The sequence below is a fragment of the Manis pentadactyla genome, chromosome 2 (assembly GCF_030020395.1).
Source record: "Manis pentadactyla isolate mManPen7 chromosome 2, mManPen7.hap1, whole genome shotgun sequence".
In the NCBI taxonomy this organism is placed as follows: domain Eukaryota; kingdom Metazoa; phylum Chordata; class Mammalia; order Pholidota; family Manidae; genus Manis; species Manis pentadactyla.
In genome coordinates, this window is record NC_080020.1 from 157,311,324 (window position 1) to 157,333,673 (window position 22,350).

The following is a 22,350-nucleotide window of genomic DNA, read 5'->3' on the forward strand; positions in this document are numbered from 1 at the left end:
TCCAACAATTCCACTCCTAGGAATATACCCAAGAGAAATGAAAACATGTCTACACAAAAACATGCAGTATATAGCAGCATTATTCATAATAGCCAGAAAATAGAAATAACCCAAATATCCATTAACTGATGAATGGATAATAAAATACAGTATATTCATACAACAGATTATCTATTCAGCAATAAAAAGGAACAAAGTGCTGATACACAGTACAACATGGACGAACCTTGAAAACATACTAAGGGGAAAAAGCCAGTCATAAAAGACCATGTACTGCATGATTCCACTTATAGGAAAGGCTCAGACTGACAAATCCATAGAGACAGAAAGTGTATCAATGGTTGTCAGAGGCTGGAAGAAGGCAAGAAAGGAGCATGACTGATAATGGGTACAAGATTCTTTTATGGGGTGATGAAAATGTTCTAAAATTAATGGTGATGCACAACTCTGAATATACTAAAATCCACTGAATTATACACTTTAAATGGGTGAATTTTTTTGGCATAAAAGTGGAAGAGTTTAGGCCAACAGAAGGAGTTCAGTTTGTCAAGGAGCTAAAATAGCCAGTCCCTATGGCTGGAGTGTGGGGAGCAAGCAGAACATGGTACGAAGTAAAGCTGGAGAAGTGAGTAGGATACACAGGCTCCTAGAATGTATATTACAAGCGATGGACAATCACTAAATAGTTTTGACCAGGAAGTGATACAGTCTGATTTACTCTTTAGAAAGTCCACTCAGCCTGCTCTGAGAGGAATGGATTTTGAGGTACCAGAATGTAGAAGTAAAAGCAAACAGAATAATTAGGAGCTGCTTACAGTAGCCCAGATGAGGCACACGCCAGGACACAAGTTCTCACCTTGGTCAAATAGTCATGGATATTAAGAGTAGCCAGCTTGGTAAGGTGCCCATTAAGACCCAGAGCCATGAGAAAGCCAGCATACTCATTGGCTAACTCAGCATGTTTGGGCTTATTGTAAACAATCCAAGCTGAGTCGATCTGGGAGGCAGGGGCTATCTTCAGGCCAGCAGCCACACCATTATGGAAGCTGGCCCAGCTTGTCATGTTGGGAGGCACATCAATGTTGCCACTGTTAAGGTCTACTGTTGTGTTCCGAGGAGGAGCCCGTCCTATTCAGACAAATGAATTTAAAATTAAGAGAATAAAAATTCATAAAACCAAAATTGTTAAATTTATATTTTTGAGAAGAGAGATTACTTATTCTTCATTCAAAACCTTAAACTCCATAATATCTGCAATATTAGGTTACTATACTTAAACTTTTATATGACTCAAAATTGAACAAGTTGGAAAACACTTGTTTAAAATAATTCATTGTCCTTTTTGCTGCAATACATGGGATTACAATAAGATAACTGATACCTATTTAACTTTATACAGATCTGATTAGCATACCCACTACTTTGAAATGTTTCTTTCAAACAGCAAGAAGCTTATTAAAAAATAAAATGAAGATTAACATCACAGTTAAACCACATGAGTAATAAGTAATAAATTACAACCTGTGACCAATGACACTGGTGTTCATTTCAAATACATCATTCCATATTTTTCTTTGGATATTAAGGAAAAATGACATTTTGAAAAGAAATGAGGATCTTTATAAATTTGCTCTATATCTACCTCTTATTCATGTATCTGTCTACATATATATATATCTATATATATATGTGTGTGTGTATCTAATTATATGCTGTTAAAAATGCCAAATTGCATTCAGAGATAGAACTATAAAAAGCATCATTTTATAGACTAGAGCTACCCAGTGAACCACAAGAGTATTCACAAAATTTAATTTTAAAGTCAATTTATTTAAGATTTATGTTATGATTAGCACACATAATGTAGCAGGGGGGACCACAGGAAAGGCAGTATATACAGAGAAGACAAGTAAGGTTTCTATAGCATCTTACTATGCTGATGGACAGTGACTGTAATGGGGTATGTGAGGGGGACTTGATAATAGGGGGAGTTTGGTAACCATAATGTTCTTCAAGTAATTGTACATTAACGATATCAAAATAAATAAATAAATAAATAAAAATAAAAATAAAAGAGTAATGTAAATTAAATGTTTACGATGCTGTATGTTCTCTTTCAATTTCTTGAGTCTTTTGGTTGTGATCTACACTGTATACAGGCAAATACTGAATTATTTTTATATTTTTAATATTCTGAATTAGCTCAAGTAAAGGATGAACATGAAAAATAAACATTCTAAATATTGCATAAATTTATATAGCTCACTAGAGGTTTACAAGCACAGTTGAAAGTTTTGAAAGTTATGCAAATAAAATTTTAATAGATGCACAGCGTCTTATTTGTAGCGTATATATACATACACACTGACACAAACACAAAATAAAATACATTTGTCTTTTGTACCTAAGAGGTAACTCAAATGCTGGTGTATGGCAGCCTCACATGGGGTGACAAGTGCATACTTTTACTTTTTCAAAAAGATAGATTAATAATGAAAAATATGCCTCTCTAAAATAACAATTCATCATATGCATAAGATGTAATATTTATGTACAAGATAAAATGAAAGGCCAAGGGTAAAGCAAATTTTCTTCAATAAAAGTAGCAATATACAAAGGTGCAACAGGTCATATCAGTGTAAGTTAAGGAACTACTTTAAGAAAGAAATTTTTCCAAAATTAATTTATTATTAGAACAAGATCACCTTTTTTTTTTTCTGGGTGGGGGATAGGTAGAGGGAGACTACCAGAATAGCTAAAAGAATAAATTTTGGATTAATGTCACAAACACATTTTAAAATGCAACTTTTACAGGAAAAATAATACAATAATTCATGTATTTATTTTTTAATATCCACTCAAGCATCCCTACCCAGATTTAATACATTTTAATATTTTCCAGTTTTGCATGAAATTCTAACACAAATTTTTATATGAAAACCTTCAAAGAACTGAAAGACTAGTAAACAAATGAACATCTATATACCATGCCTTCCATCAAAACTCAAAAACTGTTCAGATTTTACCATAACTGCTTTATCTCTAAGAAAGAGAACAAATAAAATATTAAAGGTCACCCCACTGGCTGTGCCTCTCAAGATTAGGCTCCAGAGTAGGTGTGATGCTGGAAGTGGGCATCATCCTCCACTCAGTGACCTCATTTTTCATTGGCTGCTAAAAGCACAAGTTCTTCACAATGAGTAGGACACTGGATTGTTTTAATTATATAACTTAAAATATCGTGGAATTATATTTGCATATATTATATACTCTAAGTTCCTATGTGTATTATATATAATTTTGTACAGATCTCATAAAAACTACTATACTGTAAGTTAGGGATTTTCAGTGACAATTTGACTATGTACCCAACTGTCACCCTTAGAACACAATCAAACCAGCATCAGGTGGACATGCACTATAAAATCCACTGTAATCAATCATATTAAGAAATGTGTACACTTACAAATGGCATAAGTAAAAAGTAATGCAACTATTCAGTAAGGCAATTTAATAATATGTTACATCAAAGCCTTAAAATCTTGCTGTCCTAGGTGTTTTCCTTTTAAGCAATTACTAATACTAAATAAGATGAATATACCTAACAGTATGTTTATAACTGCAAAAAGTGATTATTTCCAACAATACCAGGTGCATATAAACGATATTCCATTAAATGAAATACTCTGGAGCAAATAAAAATGAAGTTGATTAAAAGCATGTGTATACATACATGTATATAATACATACATATATACAAAATTATATACATGTTTATGCCAGATATGGAAGGATGCTCACTGTACAGTAAATTCTCAAAACAATTTCTAAAACAGATTTAAATTTCCTGATAATTAAACACACATAAAATTTTACAAGATGGAGAAATAAAATTGGGAAATGTATATATCAAAATGTTAACATTAGTGAACTCTATCAAGTGAGACTACTATAATGAGTTGTTTTTCTTTTTGCTTAGTGTATTTTCTTGTTCTTGTACAAAGATCATTTATTCATAAGACATAAAAAGAGGCTAAATTTCTTTTACATACTACACTTTAAGATTAAGTTCAATACTCACTCTTATCAATAATACCTTTCTAAACTTTCCCAAGTGCCTTTTTATATCTTGAAATGGTTCATTAAAAGCAAAAATTAACAATGGGCCACATCCTTCTTTGCTCTATGTTTAATTTAATTTGCTATCTGAGTTTGGATAACCACCAGAGTAGCCATTAACAATATTTTAAATCAACAGGGATAGAAAGAGTACTTCTTTGGTTTTAACTAAAGTAATTTAAAAGAACTCCTCTAAAATCATGTTCCTTTCTCTGTGAGCCCAGAATGTAACATACCAGTCAAATTCAATTTAGGAATAGGCAATGGTTCCGTTGGAACAGGATGGTATGAAAACAAGGTAAACATTCCTCGTCCTATCGGAAGGGCCATAGTTCGCTGACACAACTGGAGCAATCTATAACCAAAATCAAACCAACATATGAAAAATGTTTCAACAAACAAAAAAAAATTGGAATGTAATCGGTAGGCAATTATTTCAAAAGATACTCCTCTAAACATGTATTTAATACTTTTTACACTTTGAAAGGAGGCATTCTGTGTAAAATGACGTCAAATTAAAGTAAATCCATACAAAGATGTAGATGAATCATCCAAACTTAGTTTTTACTTTGATGCTCTTGTTCCCATTAGAAACTCTATACATTTCCTTTTTTGTTGTTTCAAATTTGCTTCGAATGAAAACTAGCTGGTCTATAAACCAGGCCAACTCTCCATAGGTATCCAAAAAGAAAAACCTAAAATTCTACCCTGATGCTATCCCTGTCAAAGGAAACACTTTTTGGGTTCCCTCCCCTCTTTACATTATTTTCAGTCTAGCTGCCCTCAGCACATACAGGATTCTGGTCCCATCCTTTTTGCCCATATAGCTTCAGAAATACCATCTCTACAGCCTGTACACAACAGGGAAGGAAAGGAAGTCCTTATGTAGGTCAATGGATTACATAGTGTCTCCAGGAAAAACAAAGTATTAGTATTCACTTACATGATGGTTGGAATTTATAGGACTAATAACACTGTATGTTGCTTATGCTCAAGGTTAAAATGGCTTCTATGGGCTATATTTTGAAACTAATACACTATTCTTAACTTATTTCTAAGTTAAAATAAATTATATTCCAAACAGAGCCTTAAAACAAAACAAAACAAAACTGACACTGTGGAAATGGGCATTTATAACCTGGAAACACTTAGCATGAGTTATATCTGAAGACACATAAATACCCTTTCAGGGGCTAACATTTTCTCTGCAAAACTATTCACAAGCATGCCCTCTCCCTAACTGTACACATATAAATCTGCTTTTCTAGGTCTTTGGTGAGGAAAATTTTTCTGACCTAAGATTCTTTGGGAACATTAATTTAGAATGAGGGAAATTCAAAGCCAGGAGTCTATATCCAGCAGAATTTTTTGTAGCAGAAACTTTATACATAATCTACAAAATTACAATAATGAAAACAAAAATACTGTTTAACCCTTCCATTTAAGATGACTGATCATAAGACACATCACTATTTCATGAGGCACAAAGAAAAAAAATAACATTTAAACTATAACATTTTGACTGAAAGATATATTCTGATTCCAGAAATAATTAAAGTTTAAAAAAAATCATCAGAGAATCAATGAACTCTGTTCATAATAACAGCTGACCACATGGAGCCTTACTATGTACTGGGCAGTGTTCTGCAATACATGATTCACACAGAGGAACCGTGTGAGATACAAATGCTCCATCATGCCTATTCTCACCCTGAGGCAACTGAGGTGGCCATGAGGTTAAGTAATTTGTCCAAAGTACCCCAGTAGATAGTGGCCAAGATTGGCTCCAGGGCCCACGCTAACTATGCTGTCATGTGACTTCTCTGTCACTCCACCTCATTTTTCCATGTGGACAGGAAATATCTCCCTCCCATGAGAGGGAGAAGAGGACTAACTCGGATCTCCAGCAGCCTGTGGCTGAGTGTGAACAGGCCTTTCCCCTGAAGCAGTGCCACACTAAATAAAGTCAGGAGAACTAGGAAACAGTGGCACAAGAAAGATAAGGGACAGAGACAGGCAGATAAAAGGACAGGGGAGAAATTTTAAATACAAGATGAACTGTCCCAAGGCAACAACTCTGCAATGTCACAGGCATGTGACATTGCTCACTACTGAGTTATATTTTATCAAGGGATATAACGTGTTTGAGTGTAGCAGGAGAAAAGGTTTATATGTATTACCTCTCACATTAGAAAAAAAAAATACTGGTAAAAGTTTAAACTACACCAAAAAAATACCTCAAAATATTTTCCTGATCAAGAAGGACAAGTTCAGTGTTTTTCCCTCTCTGCAAATCAAGGTAAGTACAAGCAAAATAGTTCTAGATCCACCTTTTCTAAAAAGCACACAACTAACAGTATTTCAAGAGGAGGAGAGAGCGAATACACTTATGTCATCAAATGCCAAATATTTTGAAAACATGTATGGTTTACAGAGGTTGGATAAAAACTTAAAATACATTGTATTTTTTACTTCAAAGTATCTTTTAGGGTTTTTAGCAGTAAAAAATCTCTGGCAAACAATAATGCCGTGTTCTCCTTTACCTGTTTTCTTTTTCCTCAATGAACTCGTGGTCACTGAGTTCTGGATACTGTACCACATTGACGCGAACAGGATGCGCACTCTGAAGAAGCCTTCGCACATCCTGCACCCTTAAATCTTCACTCCATATTAATGACATAACCTCCTGATTCATGTCATTCATGCCATCATCTTCCTCCTCAGCTTCTGTTCCTGAAGGAACATCTGATGAGAGCACCTGAGTAACAGACTTGGTTGTAATAATGATTTAAAAACCAGTCAACATGCACTTACTGAACTTGGGGATATACAGGATGATGTACCACGCCTGTATCAGTAGAGAAAATATATATTCCAAAGCAGGGCTGGCTTGGGTTCCAAACGTATACAGGGATCCCACCCTAGGAAACTTTTCAAAAGTACAATTATATTGCCCCTTAGAAAAATTCATTAATGAGCCAAAAGGAAAAGTTTAAATTAAGAACAATAGCCAGGAGGTTGATCCCACTGACAAAACAATGCTAAATAAATTGTAAAATTCTAACTACATCCTAAACATCTTGAAAAAGAAATGAATTACTACAAATGGAATATGAATCCCATTCACTATCACGAAAGAACCTGCACTCATTTAAATACCATCTTTGATTAATATAAACAGAAGAAAACAACCTGCAAGGATATACACCAAGAGTTAGAAGAAGTTACACAATACTTTCTTACTTTAGTATTCTAAATAGAATGGATCGTGGTTGTTTTTCACTTTTTTTCATAAGCATGTTTCAAATAAAAATTTTTTTCAAAAATAAAAGGGATTGAGTGAAACAAGTTAGGAGAGTTAATTCCCTGATTATCATTTTGTCCTCATAAGCTCAGCATGTGCTTTAATATGAGCTTTCCCAGTCCAAATAATTGAGCCACACTTCAACACAGATGTGAAGTACATAAAATCTCATTTTCTCTCAAGAGGAGTTTTATACTCCTTTAAGAAAAGGTTAGCTCCTAGTTAAAATGCTAAAGTTTTGCAACATTTAATATGAAAGCAACATCAGCCAAAAAAAAACAGTGCCAAATACAACTAAATAATCACTTTTACTTAGTACATAAATATTCATTATGATTCCTGTGGAGTATCCATTTTAAATGGAACTATATTCTAATGGGTGAATTAACTACAAAATACAGACCGAAACAGCTGATAAACTTAAGTTAAATGAGATGAGTTATAAAACGTAGCCTCAAGTAACTGAACAAATTTGATTTACACAGCATTATTTAAAATGACATTTAAATACAAAAGAATTATCACTAATACCATTTGGTTTTAGTGCTAATGAAGTTAAACCTCTCTCACAGTGCTAAAGGCTCATCTTGGTCAAGGAAAGGATAACCATATTATTAGCAAAAAATTTGGTTTTCTGTTTAAAACAGGGCAAACATTAATTAAAGTTAAAAGTTGCTATTTAAGTGCAGATTTAAAGAATGTGCTGAGAGGATCCTGCTAGAGACTGGAACCCATGAGAACTGCTTATGTCCTGGATCCTCTAGGCAACTCTGGTGTTAGGAATATATTTTGATAGAGGTTCTGAAGAAGCATAAATAGCCTAAGACCTAACGTGAATTTTCAACAGTTACAACGCATTGGTTATTATGTGTTGGTTCAAAGGCCAGCAAGAGAGAAGCCAAACTTGCACTGTTTTCTCAGTTTTCTCAGGGACATAAACAGGGTGTCAACAAGAGGGGAAGACCATCCCTGAATCATAGGGTGACACAATGCTACCATTTGTTCTATTAAAGTTAACTAGAGTTCTAAATAAGTTTTAAAAGTTCAATTTTTAAGTTTTAAAAAAGGCTAGTTCTAAAAGAGAGACAACTGGAGAGTAACGATGTAATTCATTTTCTATGTGTAGGCTTCTGCAATATAATGAGTCATAAGAAATACATATTTGGTCATTCTTATGACCAAATATATATTTCCCAGGTGTATTTGGTCTTCATCACAATTCCTGAAACTGTAGTCTTTAAGGTGAAATGGGTGTCTTATCATGTTAATGAGACTTTTGGAACCCGGCCCAAGGGCAGGGGCTAGGCAGTCAATGGCCAATGATTTACTCAATCATGACTATGCAGTGAAGCCCTCACAAAAACCCTTGAGAAGAGCTTATTACTCTACTCTCAGCACTCTTGGATCCTGCTTCTCAGTTGGAGAGAGTTTCTATGCTTGGGGAACCAGAACTCCTCCACATTCCACCAAGCCAGGCCCCAAGCTCCATGAGGATAGAAGCTCCTTTATTTGGGACCTTGCCCTGTGTATCTCTTCATCTGGCTGTTAACTGGTATCCTCTACAGTATCCTTTACTAAACTGATAAATCAAGTGTTTTCCTGAGTTCTGTGAGCCACTCTAGTAAATTAATTGAACCTAAAGGGGAGGTCATGGGAACTTCTGATCTGTAGTGGGTAGGTCAGAAGCCTGGGGCTTGCTACCTGCCTCTGGAGTGGGGGGTGGGGTACAGTCTTGTGGGAGAGAGCCCTTAACCTGGAAATCTGGTGCTGTCTTCCAGCAGATAGCATCAGAATTGAGTTGAGTTCGCCAACACACTGCTAGTGTTCAATAATTGCTTGGTGTTATGTGTGGGAAGACCTCCTCCCACATACTTACACACAATGGAATTGGGGCCGGGAACAACCTGAATGGAGTTATACTATTATTGCTGTGTATAATACTATTATTGTTGTTACATGTAGGAAAAGAATGCATCGCAGTTTCTTAGAAGCCATTCTTTAAAAAAAGAAAACAAAAAACAGACTGGTACATTGATGAAGGACAATCTTTCAAGACAGATAACTTCTTCTAAACAACTTTAGTGACCCCCAGTCCTCCCCAGAAAAACCTTTCCCTGGGGCTTTAGCTTTATGTAATTAAACAGACATATTTATACCTATCTAAAAGGTTAAATTCAAGAAGTTAAGCAAATCAAAAAAATATATGAAAGAGAAACAGTTAACATATGCAAATGCAGGCTTGTACGTGCTCTCCCTTTCTCTATGTAATAATGAAAAAGTAGTTAATTAACAATATGGTATTTGGTATAAGCAGAGGAAGAGTCATGCCTGTGGATGTGCTAACTCAGCATCTGTCCCAACTCACAGCAAAGAAGGGTGGAGGGAAGGCAGAGCATTCACAAACCTCCTGTTCCCATGTTCCATATACAATTAAAGATTTGTCCCATTATTAACTCCAGCTGGCATGTAATATAAAAGACAAACTGATATATAAACTTCTAAACTGCCTTAAAGGAAAATGAAGAACACCTGTATTTTGACTTTATTTGAGGCAAAACCTGAACTTTGAACTCCCATGCTGATACTCACTGATTTTCCTTTGGGTAAGTTTCCTTCGCAGGCCTGTTTAGATAGATCCTGACGTCCGATCAAGAGACAGACAGCCTCTGGCCAGTCTGAAGCAGGCTGCTCACGACAGTGATAAATCGCATCTCTGATGGGAAGAGCAATTCCAAAGGGAAGAGTTTCCAAGTCTCTTAAAGTGAAACCTTACGATGAAAGGAAGGGAGAAAAAATTTCATTTAGGCCAGTCCCAATTACCGTCTGACTGAAATTAATAAACATCTACTCTGACAAATAAGAAAGAAACTGACTTTATGCATCACTACAAGACTAGCTTCTTATCAGCAGGAATTAGTATAAAAGGTCTCTTTAAAAGAACTCTTAAAAACCTTAAGAAAAACTCTCCTACATTGTTACTGTGAATGTAAATCGGTTCAACCGTTGTGAAAAGGAGTATGTAAGTTCCTCGAAAAAACTAAAAATAGAAATAACATTTGACCCAGTCATTCCACTCTTAGCAATTTACCTGGAGAAAATAAGATCCCTCATTCAAAAAGACATATGCACCCTTATATTTATTGCTGGACTATTTACAACAGCCAAGATAAAGAAGCAACCTAAGTGTCCATCAATAGATGGATGGATAAAGAAAATGTGATACATATACACAATGCTATATTATTCAGCCATAAAAATAAATCCTACCGTTTGCAACAACATGAATGGATCTAGAGGGTATTATGCTTAGTGAAATGAACCAGGCAGAGAAAGACAAGTACCAAATGATTTCACTCATTTATGGAGTATAAAAACAAAGTAAAACTGAAGAGGCAAAATAGCAGCAGCCTCACAGACATGGAGAAGGGACTAATGGTTACAAAAGGGGATGGGCTAGAGAGGGAGAAGGGGATTAAGGGGCACTATAATTCACAATCACAATATAGGTAGGTCACAGGGAAGGCAGTACAGCATGAACAGGACAATTAACGACTTTATAACATCTTACTATGCTGACAGATAGTGACCGCAACAGAGAGGGTGAGGACTTGACAATATGAGTGAATGATAAAACCACTGTGTTGTTTTATGGGAAACCATCGTAAGATTGTATATCAATGATACCTAGAAAAAAAAACCCTTAAAAAAAAGGCAAAAAATCCAATATGAAAAACATGAAAGACAAAAAGACATTTCCCTAAGAGGAAGCACAAATGGTCAATAAACACATGAAAAGATGCTCTATCCAGTGAGTGATCAGGGAGCTGCAAGTTAAAACAACTCAGAAATAAAATTCCACACTCACTTGACAAATATTAGTCAATCAAGGAGAGAAGAACAATCCCATATAAGCAGTCTAAACTCACAATTAATGAAACTAAGAAAAGAAGAACAAATGAGGCCCAAAGTCAGTAGAAGGAGGGACATAATAAAGATTAGAGTAAAAATAAATAAAATCGAGAACAATAAAACAATAGAAAGAATCAATGAAAGCAAGAGCTGGATCTTCAAGCAAATAAACAAAATAAGATAAACCCCTAGCCAGACTTACCAAGAAAAAAAGAGAGTCTACACACATAAACAGATTCAGAAATGAGAAAGGAAAAATCACTATGGACACCACAGAAATACAAAGAATTATTAGAGAATACTAAGAAAAATTATATGCCAACAAACTGGATAACCTAGAAGAAATGCACAACTTTCTAGAAAAATACAACTTTCTAAGGCTAACCAAGGAAGAAACATAAAATCTGAGCAGACCAATTACCAGCAATGAAATCAAACTGGTAATAAAAAAACTACCTAAGAACAAAATCCCTGGACCAGATGGCTTAACGGCTGAATTTTATCACACATTTAGTGAAGACCTACTACCCATTCTCCTTAAATTCTCCTTAAAGTTTTCCAAAGAGGAGAAGAAGAGGGAATACTACCAAACTCATTCTATGAGGCCAGCATCAATCTAATACCAAAACCAGGCAAAGACACTACAAAAAAAGAAATTTACAGACCAATATCCCTGATGAACACAGACGCAAAAATACTCAACAAAATATTAGCAAACCAAAATCAAAAATACATCAAGAGGATCATATACCATGATCAAGTGGGATTCATCCCAGGGATGCAAGGATGGTACAATATTCAAAAATCCACCGACATCATCCACCACATCAACAAAAAGAAGGACAAAAAAAACATGATCATCTCCATAGATGCTGAAAATGCACTCGACGAAATTCAACATCCATTCATGATAAAAACTCTCAACAAAATGGGTACAGAGGGCAAGTACCTCAATATAACAAAGGCCATATATGACAAACCTACAGCCAACATCATACTTAACAGCGAGAAGCTGAAAGCTTTTCCTTTAAGATCGGGAATAAGACAAGGATGCCCACTCTCCCCACTTCTATTCAACATAGTACTGGAGGTCCTAGCCACGGTAATCAGACAACACAAAGAAATAAAAGGCATCCAGATTGGCAAGGAAGAAGTTAAATTGTCCCTGTTTGTAGATGACATGATATTGTACATAAAAAACCCTAAAGCATCCACTCCAAAACAACTAGATCTAATATCAGAATTCAGCAAAGTTGCAGGATACAAAATTAATACACAGAAATCTGTGGCATTCCTATACACTAACAATGAACTAGCAGAAAGAGAAATCAGGAAAACAACTCCATTCACAATTGCATCAAAAAGAATAAAATACCTAGGAATAAACCTAACCAAGGAAGTGAAAGACCTATACTCTGAAAACTACAAGACACTCATGAGAGAAATTAAGGAAGATACCAATAAATGGAAACATATCCCATGCTCATGGATAGGAAGACTTAATATTGTCAAAATGGCCATCCTGCCTAAAGCAATCTATAGATTCAATGCAATTCCTATCAATATACCAACAGCATTCTACAATGAACTAGAGAAGATCGTTCTAAAATTCATATGGAACCACAAAAGACCTCGAATAGCCAAAGCAATTCTGAGAAGGAAGAATAAAGCTGGGGGGATTATGCTACCCAACTTCAAGCTCTACTACAAAGCCACAGTAATCAAGACAATTTGGTACTGGCACAAGAACAGACCCATAGAACAATGGAACATACTAGACACACCAGATATAAACCCAACGATATATGGTCAATTAATATATGACAAAGGAGCCATAGACACACAATGGGGAAATGACAGCCTCTTCAACAGCTGGTTTTGGCAAAACTGGATAGCCACATGCAAGAGAATGAAACTGGATTACTGTTTAACCCCATACACAAAAGTAAACTCGAAATGTATTAAAGACTTGAATGTAAGTCATGAAACCATAAAACTCTTAGAAGACAACAGAGGCAAACATCTCCTGAATGTAAGCATGAGCAACTTCCTCCTGAACACATCTCCTCAAGCAAGGAAAACAAAAGCAAAAATGAACTCATGGGACTACATCAAACTAAAAAGTTTCTCTGTAGGACTGGGGGATCGGAAGATGGCGGCGTGAGTAGAGCAGCGGAAATCTCCTCCCAAAACAGCATATATCTATGAAAATATAACAAAGACAACCCTTCCTAGAATAAAGACCAGAGGACACAGGACAATATCCAGACCACATCCACACCTGAGAGAACCCAGCGCCTCGCGAAGGGGGTAAGATACAAGCCCCGGCCCCGCGGGAGCCGAGCGCCCCTCCCCCCAGCTCCCGGCGGGAGAAGAGTAGGCAGAGCGGGAGGGAGACGGAGCCCAGGACTGCCGAACACCAGCCCCAGCCATCCGGGCCAGAGTGTAGACACAGAGCGTGTGCAGGGGGCCCTGGATACTAGGAAAGCAGGGCACCAAGAACACTGAGGGGGAACCGGAGGCCGGACGCCAGAGGACATAAGAAAAGTGAGCGACCAATTTTTTTTTTTTTTTTTGGTGTTTTGATTTGGCGAGCGCTTTTTTGAAGTCTTACAGCAATAGGGACCCCAATACTAGGGAAATAAGGCAGCAAGACCGGTGAGCAGATGCCTGAGGCTGGCGCCGGAGAATAAAGAAAAACGAGCAGCCAACTTTTTTTTTTTTTTAATTTTTTTTTTTTTTTTTTTTTTTTTTTTGTGGTCGCTGTTTTGTTTTGGCGGGTGCTTTTTGGAAGTCTTAAAGGGGCAGGGCAGGACACTTAATCCAGAGGTAGGAAATCTGGGGATCTCTGGGCACCCTAACCCATGGGCTGCAGGGAGCAGGGAGGCCCCTTATGGAGATAAATAGCCTCCCAGCCGCTTCCCCTCCAACGCGACTCCACCACTTTGGAGCTGCCGCAAGAGCCAGTCCATGCCCACAGCAACAGCGGAGGTAAACTCCATAGCAGCCGGGCAGGAAGCAGAAACCCTGTCTGTGCGCAGCAGCCCAGCACAAGCCACTAGAGGTCGCTGTTCTCCCGGGAGAGAAGGGCCACAAACCAACAAGAAGGGAAGTTCTTCAAGCCGTCACTCGTCCCAGCTCTGCAAACTATTCCTATCACCAAGAAAAGGCAAAGCTACGGGCAGACAAAGATCACAGAGACAACACCAGAGAAGGAGACAGACCTAACCAGTCTTCCTGAAAAAGAATTCAAAATAAGAATCATAAACATGCTGACAGAGATGCAGAGAAATACACAAGAGAAATGGGATGAAGTCCGGAGGTAGATCACAGATGCCAGAAAGGAAATTACAGAAATGAGACAAACACTGGAAGGGTTTATAAGCAGAATGGATAGGATGCAAGAGGCCATTGATGGAATTGAAACCAGAGAACAGGAACGCATAGAAGCTGACATAGAGACAGATAAAAGGATCTCCAGGAAAGAAACAATATTAAGAGAACTGTGTGACCATTCCAAAAGGAACAATATCCATATTATAGGGGTTCCAGAAGAAGAGAGAGGAAAAGGAAGGAAAGTATCTTAGAAGAAATAATTGCTGAAAACGTCCCCAAATTGGGGGAGGAAATAATCGAACAGACCACAGAAATACACAGAACCCCCAACAGAAAGGATCCAAGGAGGACAACACCAAGACACATAATAATTAAAATGGCAAAGATCAAGGACAAGGAAAGAGTTTTAAAGGCAGCTAGAGAGGAAAAGGTCACCTATAAAGGAAAACCCATCAGGCTATCATCAGACTTCTCGACAGAAACCCTACAGGCCAGAAGAGAATGGCATGATATATTTAATACTATGAAACAGAAGGGCCCTGAACCAAGCATATTGTATCAAGCATGACTATCATTCAAATATGACGGTGGGATTAAACAATTTCCAGACAAACAAAAGATGAGGGAATTTGCTTCCCACAAACCACCTCTACAGGACATCTTACAGGGACTGCTCTAGATGGGAGCACTCCTAGAAAGAGCACAGCACAAAACACCCAACATATGAAGAATCGAGGAGGAGGAACAAGAAGGGAGAGAAGAAAAGAATCTCCAGACAGTGTATATAACAGCTCAATAAGCAAGCTAAGTTAGGCAGTAAGATACTAAAGAGGCTAACCTTGAACCTTTGGTAACCACGAATTTAAAGCCTGCAATGGCAATAAGTACATATCTTTCAATAGTCACCCTAAATGTTAATGGGTTGAATGCACCAATCAAAAGACACAGAGTAACAGAATGGATAAAAAAGCAAGACCCATCTATATGCTGCTTACAAGAAACTCACCTCAAACCCAAAGACATGTACAGACTAAAAGTCAAGGGATGGAAAAACATATTTCAAGCAAACAACAGTGAGAAGAAAGCAGGGGTTGCAGTACTAATATCAGACAAAATAGACTTCAAAACAAAGAAAGTAACAAGAGATAAGGACACTACATAATGATAAAGGGCTCAGTCCAACAAGAGTATATAACCATTCTAAATATATATGCACACAACACAGGAGCACCAGCATATGTGAAACAAATACTAACAGAAATAAAGGGGGAAATAGACTGCAATGCATTCATTCTAGAAGACTTCAACACACCACTCACCCCAAAGGATAGATCCACCGGGCAGAAAATAAGTAAGGACACGGAAGCACTGAACAACACAGTAGAGCAGATGGACCTAATAGACATCTACACAACTCTACATCCAAAAGCAACAGGATATACATTCTTCTCAAGTGCACATGGAACATTCTCCAGAATAGACCACATACTAGGCCACAAAAAGAGCCTCAGTAAATTCCAAAAGATTGAAATCCTACCAACCAACTTTTCAGACCACAAAGGCATAAAACTAGAAATAAACTGTACAAATAAAGCAAAGAGGCTCACAAACACATGGAGGCTTAACAACACGCTCCTAAATAATCAATGGATCAATGACCAAATCAAAATGGAGATCCAGCAATATATGGAAACAAATGACAACAACACCACCAAGCCCCAACTTCTGTGGGACGCAGCAAAAGCAGTCTTAAGAGGAAAGTATATAGCAATCCAAGCATATTTAAAAAAGGAAGAGCAATCCCAAATGAATGGTCTAATGTCACAATTATCGAAATTGGAAAAAGAAGAACAGAGGAGGCCTAAGGTCAGCAGAAGGAGGGACATAATAAAGATCAGAGAAGAAATAAATAAAATTGAGAAGAATAAAACAATAGCAAAAATCAATGAAACCAAGAGCTGGTTCTTCGAGAAAATAAACAAAATACATAAGCCTCTAGCCAGACTTATTAAGAAGAAAAGAGAGTCAACACAAATCAACAGTATCAGAAACGAGAAAGGAAAAATTACGACGGACCCCACAGAAATACAAAGAATTATTAGAGAATACTATGTAAACCTACATGCTAACAAGCTGGTAAACCTAGGAGAAATGGACAACTTCCTAGAAAAATACAACCTTCCAAGACTGACCCAGAAAGAAACAGAAAATCTAAACAGACCAATTACCAGCAACGAAATTGAAGCGGTAATCAAAAAACTACCAAAGAACAAAGCCCCCGGGCCAGATGGATTTACCTCGGAATTTTATCAGACATACAGGGAAGACATAATACCCATTCTCCTTAGAGTTTTCCAAAAAATAGAGGAGGGGATACTCCCAAACTCATTCTATGAAGCTAACATCACCCTAATACCAAAACCAGGCAAAGGTCCCACCAGAAAAGAAAACTACAGACCAATATCCCTGATGAACGTAGATGCAAAAATACTCAACAAAATATTAGCAAACCGAATTCAAAAATACATCAAAAGGATCATAAAACAATGACCAAGTGGGATTCATCCCAGGGATGCAAGGACGGTACAACATTCGAAAGTCTATCAACATCATCCACCACATCAACAAAAAGAAAGACAAAAACCACATGATCATCTCCATAGATGCTGAAAAAGCATTTGACAAAGTTCAACATCCATTCATGAAAAAACTCTCAGCAAAACGGGAATAGAGGGCAAGTAACTCAACATAATAAAGGCCATCTATGATAAACCCACAGCCAACATTATATTGAACAGTGAGAAGCTGAAAGCATTTCCTCTGAGATCGGGAACTAGACAGGGATGCCCACTCTCTCCACTGTTATTTAACATAGTACTGGAGGTCCTAGCCACGGCAATCAGACAAAACAAAGAAATACAAGGAATCCAGATAGGTAAAGAAGAAGTTAAACTGTCACTATTTGCAGATGACATGATACTGTACATAAAAAACCCTAAAGACTCCACCCCAAAACTACTAGAACTGATATCGGAATACAGCAAAGTTGCAGGACACAAAATCAACACACAGAAATATGTGGCTTTCCTATACACTAAAAATGAACCAACAGAAAGAGAAATCAGGAAAACAACTCCATTCACAATTGCATCAAAAAAAATAAAATACCTAGGAATAAACCTAACCAAAGTGAAAGACTTATACTCTGAAAACTACAAGTCACTCTTAAGAGAAAATAAAGGGGACACTAACAGATGGAAACTCATCCCATGCTCATGGCTAGGAAGAATTAATATTGTCAAAATGGCCATCCTGCACAAAGCAATATACAGATTTGATGCAATCCCTATGAAACTACCAGCAACATTCTTCAATGAACTGGAACAAATAATTCAAAAATTCATATGGAAACACCAAAGACCCTAAATAGTCAAAGCAATCCTGAGAAAGAAGAATAAAGTAGGGGGGATCTCACTCCCCAACTTCAAGCTCTACTATAAAGCCATAGTAATCAAGACAATTTGGTACTGGCACAAGAGCAGAGCCACAGACCAATGGAACAGACTAGAGAATCCAGACATTAACCCAGACATATATGGTCAATTAATATTTGATAAAGGAGCCATGGACATAAAATGGCGAAATGACAGTCTCTTCAACAGATGGTGCTGGCAAAACTGGACAGCTACATGTAGGAGAATGAAACTGGACCATTGTCTAACCCCATATACAAAAGTAAACTCAAAATGGATCAAAGACCTGAATGTAAGTCATGAAACCATTAAACTCTTGGAAGAAAACATAGGCACAAACCTCTTAGACATAAACATGAGTGACCTCTTCTTGAACATATCTCCCCGGGCAAGGAAAACAACAGCAAAAATGAATAAGTGGGACTATATTAAGCTGAAAAGCTTCTGTACAGCAAAAGACACCATCAATAGAACAAAAAGGAACCCTACAGTATGGGAGAGTATATTTGAAAATGACACATCCGATAAAGGCTTGACGTCCAGAATATATAAAGAGCTCACACACCTCAACAAACAAAAAACAAATAACCCAATTAAAAAATGGGCAGAGGCACTGAACAGACAGTTCTCCAAAAAAGAAATACAGATGGCCACAGACACATGAAAAGATGCTCCACATCGCTAATTATCAGAGAAATGCAAATTAAAACTACAATGAGGTTATCACCTCACACCAGTAAGGATGGCTGCCATCCAAAAGACAAACAACAACAAATGTTGGCGAGGCTGTGGAGAAAGGGGAACCCTCCTACACTGCTGGTGGGAATGTAAATTAGTTCAACCATTGTGGAAAGCAGTATGGAGGTACATCAAAATGCTCAAAACAGACTTACCATTTGACCCAGGATTGCACTCCTAGGAATTTACCCTAAGAATGCAGCAATCAAGTATGAGAAAGATCAGTGCACCCCTATGTTTATCGCAGCACTATTTACAATAGCCAAGAATTGGAAGCAACCTAAATGTCCGTCGATAGATGAATGGATAAAGAATTTGTGGTACATATACACAATGGAATACTACTCAGCCATAAGAAAAGGGCAAATCCAATCATTTGCAGCAACATGGATGGAGCTGGAGGGTATTATGCTCAGTGAAACAAGCCAAGCAGAGAAAGAGAAATACCAAAGGATTTCACTTATCTGTAGAATATAAGAACAAAGGAAAAACTGAAGAAACAAAATAGCAGTAGAATCACAGATCTCAAGAATGGACTAACAGGTACCAAAGGGAAAGGGACTGGGGAGGATGGGTGGGTAGGGAGGGATAAGAGGCGGGGAGAAGAAGGGGGGGTATTAAGATTAGCATGCATGGGGGGTAGGATAAAAGGGAGGGTTGTACAACACAGAGAAGGCAAGTAGTGATTCTACAACATTTGCTATGCTGATGGACAGTGACCGTAAAGGGGTTTATAGGGGGGACCTGGTATAGGGGAGACCCTAGTAAACATAATATTCGTCATGTAAGTGTAGATTAGTGATACCAAAAAAAAAGGTAGTTCCTGTGTGGTAACCTCCAATGAGTTCTCCACAAGTTATAAAGGGCATATAAAAGTGTAGGCAAAGGGTCTGTTTGTGTTTATACAGAGGATCAAAGCCTAATTGGGCTACCCTGAAAATGAACTAAGATACGATATGAAAAAGAACTTCCAACATCAGCACTCTCGGGAAAACTCATGCCAGAAGATGATCATCAAAAAACCCCAACAAAGATCCACGCACTGCTACAGCTGTAGATGCACTCATCCCACCAGTTCCTGGACTTGCCATGGGAATGAAGAAGGAGATATCTAAGCTGGCCTGTGCATACAGTAAAACAACAAATTTGACTGGATCTATGCTGTTGGAACTCAACCAAGAATTAGGAGAAGTGCAAACTGTAGCGCTCCAAAATCTTACAACTACAGACTATTTACTGTTAAAAGAACATAAGGGATGTGAACATTCCCCAGGAATGGGTTGTTTTAATTTGTCTGATTTCTCTCAGACTGTTCAAGTTCAGTTGGACAATATCCACCATATCATAGATAAGTTTTCACAAATGCCTAAGGTGCCTAACTGGTTTTCTTGGTTTCACTGGAGATGGCTGGTAATTACAGGTATGCTTTGGTTATGTAACTATACTCCTATTATGTTAATGTGTGTGCGCAATTTAAGTAGTAGCTTAAAACCTATACATGCTGAAGTTACTCCACAAGAAGATATGTCAGAGAAATAATCAATCTTCCCATGTTTTCTTCCGCCTGCTACTTCTATAGCTTTTCTTCTTCCTTCCTAATTACAACCCTTAAATAGAATTCGTGCCTCATTATCAAATTTACCGAGTATCATAATTCTTCCAAGTGGTAAGGATACCTCAAGACAAATGCTGGGCATAGAAGCTACAGGGCATAAATATGCAAAGAAATAAAAAGCTAACCATTTCAAACAATAAGGATTCTCTCTCACTTACCAACTTTACATTTCCCTGTATGGCCCCGGAAGATGACTGGTTAGCCAGAGACGGGTAAGATTCCTCAAGGGAGGAACAACCTAAGACAGGCATAGTCACAGGGGGGTCATCAGGTGACAAATTGGGGATCAACAGAGGTGAGGCTTAGAACCTCACCCCCCCCTGTTCTGAGAGAAATCTTCTGCATACGTGGATGTTTTATTTCCCTTGTCTAGCTTGGATTAACACATAGTCTACAGGCACACACCTGATCATCTACATTTGCTCTTTTACAACACTAAACTATGTTTTCTACCTTTATCTTGTATCTACCTACCACTTCAGCATTTTATTAAAAATAATAATAATAAAGAGAGAAATGTGGTATCCACATATAAATCAAGTATAAAAATCAAATGAGTATTCATATTTTAACTGTTTATAGTTCATAATGCATGAGCAAAACCGAAACTTTCTGTGATGACTGCCCTTGTACTGTTCACTATGTAACTTACTCACTATGTAAGAATTTGTTCTCCATGTAAGAACTTGTTTGTTATGCCTCAGAAGATTGGAGACTGACGAAAATTAGGCTTGGGGTGCATTAATGATTGTGCATTGAGCAATGACTCCCCTATACAGAATTTTATTGTTGTTAACAACCATTTGATCAATAAATATGAGAGATGCCCTCACAAACAAAAAAAAAAGTACACACTTCCAATGGTAAAATAAATAAGTAACCGTGATGTAATGTATAGCATAAGGAATATAGTCAAAATATTGTAACAACTTGGTATGGTGATAGCTGGTACCTAGAATTATCATGTATATAAATGTTGAATCACTATGTTGTACACCTGAAACTAATGTAATGTAATACTGTGTGTCAACTACCCTTCAATAAAAAATAATTATCTACAAAAAAAAAAAAAAAAAGTTTCTGTATGGCAAAGGACACCATCAACAGAACAAAAAGGCATCCTACAGTATGGGAGAATATATATATTATTTTTTTTACATTTGAATTGCCAAAAGGCCTTTTTTGTTTGTTTCTTTGTTACCATTAGGAAGAATATATTTGTAAGTGATATATACGACAACGGGTTAACATCCAAAATATATAAAGAACTTACACACCTCAACACCCAAAAAGCAAGTAACCCAATTAACAAATGGGCAGAGGATATGAAGAGACAGTTCTCCAAAGAAGAAATTCAGATGGCCAACAGACACATGAAAAGATGCTCCACATCACTAATCATCAGGGAAATGCAAATTAAAACCACAATGAGGTATCACCTCACACCAGTAAGGATGGCCAGCATTGAAAAGACTAAGAACAACAAATGCTGGCGAGGATGTGAGGATGTGGAGAAAGGGGAACCCTCCTACACTGCTGGTGGGAATATAACCTAGTTCAACCATTGTGGAAAGCAATATGGAGGTTCCTCAAAAAACCAAAAATAGAAATACCATTTGACCCGGGAATCCCACTCCTTGGAATTTACCCAAAGAATACATCTTCTCAAATTTAAAAAGACATATGTACCCCTATGTTTATCGCAACACTTTTTACAATAGCCAAGATACAGAGGCAACCTAAGTGTCCATTAGTAGATGAATGGATAAAGAAGAGGTGGTACATATACACAATGGAATACTATTCAGCCATAAGAAAGAAACAAATACTACCATTTGCAACAAAATGGATGGAGC

The 22,350-nt window shown here is 37.2% G+C and overlaps 1 protein-coding gene across 7 annotated transcripts in view; it reads right to left on the bottom strand.

The window, feature by feature from the left end:
• Window positions 1-22,350, bottom strand: part of ANAPC1 (anaphase promoting complex subunit 1) — a 119,161-nt gene that overhangs the window by 47,364 nt on the left and 49,447 nt on the right. For all 7 annotated transcript variants that reach the window (XM_057496998.1, XM_057496997.1, XM_057496995.1 and 4 more), the window contains 4 exons: window positions 10,013-10,191; window positions 6,663-6,877; window positions 4,356-4,474; window positions 857-1,128 (listed from right to left, as the gene is read on the bottom strand). In XM_057496998.1, coding sequence (XP_057352981.1) covers window positions 857-1,128; window positions 4,356-4,474; window positions 6,663-6,877; window positions 10,013-10,191 — 785 coding nt within the window. The remainder of the gene's footprint in view (window positions 1-856; window positions 1,129-4,355; window positions 4,475-6,662; window positions 6,878-10,012; window positions 10,192-22,350) is intronic.